At 59.1% G+C, this 5,453-nt stretch overlaps 1 protein-coding gene across 1 annotated transcript in view; it reads right to left on the bottom strand.

Moving 5' to 3' along the window:
- Positions 1–5,262, bottom strand: part of WDR90 (WD repeat domain 90) — a 30,807-nt gene extending 25,545 nt beyond the window's left edge. Inside the window, 8 exon segments of the mRNA XM_084295740.1 lie at positions 15–124; positions 730–797; positions 1,570–1,693; positions 2,668–2,838; positions 3,573–3,711; positions 4,283–4,459; positions 4,553–4,644; positions 5,217–5,262. Coding sequence (XP_084151866.1) covers positions 15–124; positions 730–797; positions 1,570–1,693; positions 2,668–2,838; positions 3,573–3,711; positions 4,283–4,459; positions 4,553–4,644; positions 5,217–5,238 — 903 coding nt within the window. The 5' untranslated portion in view covers positions 5,239–5,262.
- Between the last annotated feature and the right edge of the window lie 191 nt (positions 5,263–5,453).

The raw sequence follows: 5,453 nt of genomic DNA on the forward strand, positions 1-5,453 counted from the left end.
CAGGGCACGCTTACAGCTCTGGGACTGGTGATCTGGTGGATGAGGGACAGTCGGTCACGGACAGCTTTGGTGAGTGTCATCGGCTGGGGCAGCTGGCAGACGGGGTCCTCCGAGGGTTGGCCACCTGAAGGACAAGAAGAAAGGGCTGGACTCTTTCAGAAAGCCTCTGGCCTGTTAGCTACCGGCTCCTGCAGGAAGGAAACCAACAGCCACATCACTCAGCTCCTGCTGGAGCTCTAGGAAGGTGTGGGGATGAACTGAAAAATCCCTGAGAGTCCCCTGATTACACTCTGCCTGAAACATCTGTTACAACAGATATTGAACAGAAAACATGCTGCAGATTTGCTGCCTTAGGTTGGGAGGGAGAAGGGAAAGGACTCCAACCCCAGGAGACTAGGGGCTGTTTTCTCAATGGCTCTACAAGAGGAGTCCATGGAAAAGCTTGTTTAAAATTAACCATATTTCACAGCCAAGAATCATCTTTGCTCCAGCCACCTCCTAAAACTCCCCGGCACTTCCAAACAAGCGTGGGTGCTTCAGCCGACCCATGCCAGTTCTCAGGGTGAAATGCTGGGCCTCTCAGGTGCCTCTAAACCACTGGGAGAAGTTCTCCCAGCAAGGATCCCACAAAGGGCTCTGGACAGACAGAGCCCCAGAGGCCAGCAGCACGCTGCTCGAGCAAACACCCGGGGCTGGCATTGCCTTAGCTGCTGCCCCCGGCATTCCCACCTGCTGCAGGACTGGAGCAGCTCTTCTGGATGGAGTCGTACGGCAGCTTGGACCCTTCAGATGGGAACCTGAGCAAAATCAGAGGAAGACACCATGTAACCAGGCTTCTGCACACACACACACACACACAGTGATCTCATGTGACACCTTACGGCCTGGCACAACAGCCTTTCTCAAGGGCAGTTTAAGCTGGCTGCCTCCTACAAGATTCCTCCTTTTGCCCCTTTATCCCCCAAGCAGTGAGGCACTAAAGCATCTTCCCACTCCAAACCACCCCGATCCTTTTCAGGGGTAAGCTCGGCACTGCCTGCTTTAGGCAATGCTGCTAAGCAGTGCCTGTAACGAGCTGCAATTTATGACTGACACAAATCTCTGGCGAAAATCTCAGCGCAGACGGGAGCAGAGCACTGAAGCTGAGGAAGGCACGCTTCCATCTGCCTGCCTGATGAGGCATTGAGGCCGATCACAGCTCAGCAGCCACCGTGAGCACCCTTTAATTAGCCAGGAGTTGAAGTGCTCCTTTGGAACAGGATGCATGGAAGAAACATTTGAGTTCACCTGAGGCAGATCCAGCAAGAGACTGCTGAGAGAGGACTGGCGTTAACACCAACCTCTGGTGGGCCTGGGGCTCAGGGAGCACCCTGGGGGCATTTTTCCTGCCCCAAAATATCAGCAATCAGCAATTTAGGGCAGACTTACTAACAACCTCTAAGCACCAGAGCTGGGACAACCAAAATGTTTCGACTAGAGCCCCAAGTCTGTACAAATCTGTCACTCCTTAACTGTGCTCCCTGAAGAGAGGTGTAAAAGCTCTGGCGGTGCCACAAGCAGCGGGCGTACCTGATGTAGTCGTAGTGGTCGTGCCACTTCTCCCCCTTGGGCACTGGGAAGGCCATTTCCCGTGGCATGGGAGAGACGCCGTGGCCGGCCAGGTTGGCTTGTCGGGCCTCGGAGAAAGTCACACCTAGAGGCAGAAAGACAAGAAGATGAAATTCTCCAAGGCCTGTGGAGCCGGCCGAAATGAGGTGTTTCCAGTAGGACACACGACCACCCTCTTTGAGGACTTCAAAAAACAAAGATTATAACTGCAGCAAGGTCTGTAACAAAGACGCCTTTGTGTGGGAATATTCCTGAAACTCTCAACTTCCAAAGACAACATAAGAGCATTAACACCTGGTATCCAGTTATGAGCCCCCCAGGCCCAAAATTTGCTTAAGTTTTCTATTATTTTCCATAGTTTCATGTAATTTGTGCTAGGGCTGTGTTCTGATTTTCTTGTCTTGCTTCCTTGATGCATTTGTAATTTCAAGAATGTCTTCGTGACATAAGAAACTCCAAGAGCCTCTTTCACGGCATGCAGCATCTGTGAATTCTTTCAGCAGACTAGTAAGTTTGGGAAGGTTTCCAGCACAGAAAAAAAGTTAGATACAAAGGTTTTAACTGAAGTAACTCTGTTACATTAAGCAGGTGAATTCAAAAAGCGTCGGAAGATTTCCAGATATCAGACACAAAATCCACAGGCTCTTTGGACAGATAAAAGCATGGGCCTAGGAGAAGCAAGCCTTGGTAACACCTTTTTTCCCCAGAAAAATTCTAACCTTGGTAAGGTATTTAGCTTTTCTCGAATCCCTCGTTTTTCTAGCTGGAAAACGAGATGACACTTTCCTCCAGAGAGGTCGTGAGGCTGCAGTCGGCAGTGCACATGGACCTGCTAACACCACACCTGGCGTTTTGTCCCTTCCCCTTCCTCTCACCACTAAAGTCAGCCTAGCTTTGATACAGACGCACTCCCATGCTCACAGGCTAAGAATTTAAACTGCCTGATCAGGGCTAATTGCCCTACAGCAATCGCATCTAAAGGCAGCTTTAAAAACCATGGGGCACATCCAGGCTTGGTTTAAATCACAGGGACGCCACCCCTGCGTCTCTGCTCCTCACCTGGGTCAAACACCAAGTCGCTGGTGCAGACGTTTCTCACCAGCAGGTTGGAGCAGAGCTTGATGCTCTTCAGGTGGCTGTAACGCCGGTTGAGGTACATGGAGAGGATGTCGTGGAGATCAAGCATCAGGCAGGTCCAGCGCACGTTAGCAGGGGCTGCCCCCGCCAGATCTGGAGAAGAGAAACGGCACGGGGCAAAAGCAGCAAGGGAAGAGGTTGCCATGCTGCAAACCTTGAACTGTGCTCCTCACGGAAGGGAAGACACAAGGGGAATAGTGCACACCTGGCCTGCAGCACCTCTTAACGCATGCATCCCATCGCCCCTTTGCCTCGTGTGCGCTCATTCCCTTGTAGGGAACCGATCTCCTTCCCCCGTGCAGGTGTGCAGCCTTGCAGCTCCCTGAGCTCTGTCTGGATGATGCAGCCCCCGGGCCGTGGGCTTGCTGGTGCTCAGTGCTTTTGCCTGGCTGACACAGCCAAGGGAAGCAGCCCTCGCCCAGCACGCTTTGCTTTCTGCCCTCGGAGCCCGAACTGCTGAGCTCCCCTGGGTCCCTCTGCAGCACGTGGAAAGGAAGAAAACCCCAAAGCCCTCTCAGGTAAAGGCTGGTTATCGCTCGCGATTCCCACCAGGCTCAACCTGCCTGCTTCAAATGAGCAGAGATGTGAGACCAGAGAACTCATCTCACGGCTCGCTGACACAGCACTGGGCTCTGGGACGGACAGAAAGACAGACAGCCTCGCTGCCCTGCGCCCACACACCCAGCCTGATGCTGCGCGAGGGGCTCCTGGCCAGGAAACTGTGCCCATGCCACCAGGGTGCTCACCCTCCTCACGCCCATCCAGCTGGTTCCTGCACTCACCATTCCCTTCGGCTGCATCTCTCCAGCCTGACCCCAGCTCCTTACCTCGCCTGGAAGCCCTGGCTGTGCTCTCGTCCAGCGAGCCTTTGGCTGCTGCGCACACGAAGGGGAACTGGAGCCACGTGGCTGTGGACTTGAACTCCTTGAAGAGGTTGGAGAAGGAGATGCGCACCACCTGGTTCTCCTGAGAACGGACACGGGCAGCGCTCGGTCACCCTGGTGGCTCCGGCCAGGACGTGCTGCAAGCGGAGCATCCCCCAGGCACACGAGCTGTGTCCCCTGTCCCCTCCGAGGCTGAGAGGAGAAACCCAGAGCTGTCACAAGGACAGGAAAAGCCTCAGGGCAGGGTCCCCCACCTGTGATGCTGAGGACCAGCTGCACTCGAGTGCACCGAAGATCACAGAGGGGTTTGTGTTAGCGGGGACCTTGGTGCCCAGCTGGTCCCAACCCCTGCCATGGGCATGACCCCTTCCCTGGCCCGGGATGCCCAGAGCCCCATCCACCCTCGCACACCGCCAGGTTTGGGGCTCCCAGCTCCTCTGAGCAGCCTGCACCAGGACCTCACCACCCTCTGAGTAAACAATTCCCTCCCAACACCCCACCTAAATCTCCCCCTTTTACCTTAAAACCCTTCCCCTCCATCCTACACACCGCACCTACCGCCGAAGACCCCTCCCAGCTTTCCTACACCCCCCTGGAGGTGCCAGCTCTGGGGTCCCCATGCAGGATGGCACCGCCGGGCCGGGCTCACGCACCTGGGTGGCCACGTCCAGGTGCACCACGAAGTGCTTGCGGGGCAGGGGCCTGAAGAGCAGGTAGAGGTAGCGGCCCCGCAGCCCCAGCGACTGCGTCCCCGTGCGGGGCAGCTGCAGGTAGTTGCAGGCGGGGACGGAGCCCCGGATGCGGTACACGGTCCCCTTCAGCCTCTTGTCCTGCGGGAACCGGGGGAGTGGGTGCATTGGGGGGGGGGTGCCCAGAGCTTACACCCGGGGCAGGGGCTGTCCCCCCGGTGTCCCCCCCGTTACCAGGCAGGCGGTGACGTCCCCCTCCTTGGCGGAGCGCTTCCACTCCTCCACGCGGAAATGCTTGAAGATGTTCAGGTAGGGGCTCTGCCACGCTGCGGGACGCGGTGCTGGTGACCGGGACCCCCCCGTACCGGGACCCCCCCTTCCACATCGAGACCTCCCCCCGTACCGAGTCCCCTCCCCGCACCGTGACACCCCCCGGTACCGGGACGCCCCCTCCGTGCCAAAGTCCCCCACGCACACACCGGGACACCCCCCCCCCCGCCCCGTACCGGCATCCCCCCTTCCCGGACCGGAGCCCCCCCGCCCTACAGGAACACCCCCGTACCGGGACGGCCCCTCCCGCACCGGGACCACCTTCTCCCTACACCGGGACACCCCCTGCGTACCAGAGCCCCCCCCCACGCAGTCACCGTGACACCCCCATACCGGCATCCCCCCCACCTGCACCGGAGCCCCCCCACCCCACCGGGACACCCCCCCGTACCGTGACACCCCCGTTACCGAGCCCCCCCCTTACCGGAACACCCCCTCCGTCCCGGAGCCCCCCCGGCACACACCGGGACACCCCCCTACCGTGCCCCCTCCCCCGCACGAGGACACCCCCGTCCCATACCGGGGACCCCCCCCCCCCAGCCCCGGTTCCCGGTGCCCCCCCCCCTACCCGCTGCTGCCGCCGCCGCCATCACGCGCGCCCCCGGCTCAACCGTCCCGCGCGCCCGCCGCCAATCCGCGCGCTCCCCGAGGCCACGCCCCTCCGTGACCACGCCCCCACGACCACGCCCCCACCCAACCACCCCCGCCCATTGGCCACGCCCCCCGGTTAGCCGCGCCCCCTCCTCGACCACGCCCTCCCTGGTGGCGCGTAAAAAGCACGCGGCGGCGCGGGCGGAGTCCAGAG

The sequence above is a fragment of the Netta rufina genome (genome assembly GCF_964035555.1).
Source record: "Netta rufina genome assembly, chromosome: 15".
In the NCBI taxonomy this organism is placed as follows: Eukaryota; Metazoa; Chordata; class Aves; order Anseriformes; family Anatidae; genus Netta; species Netta rufina.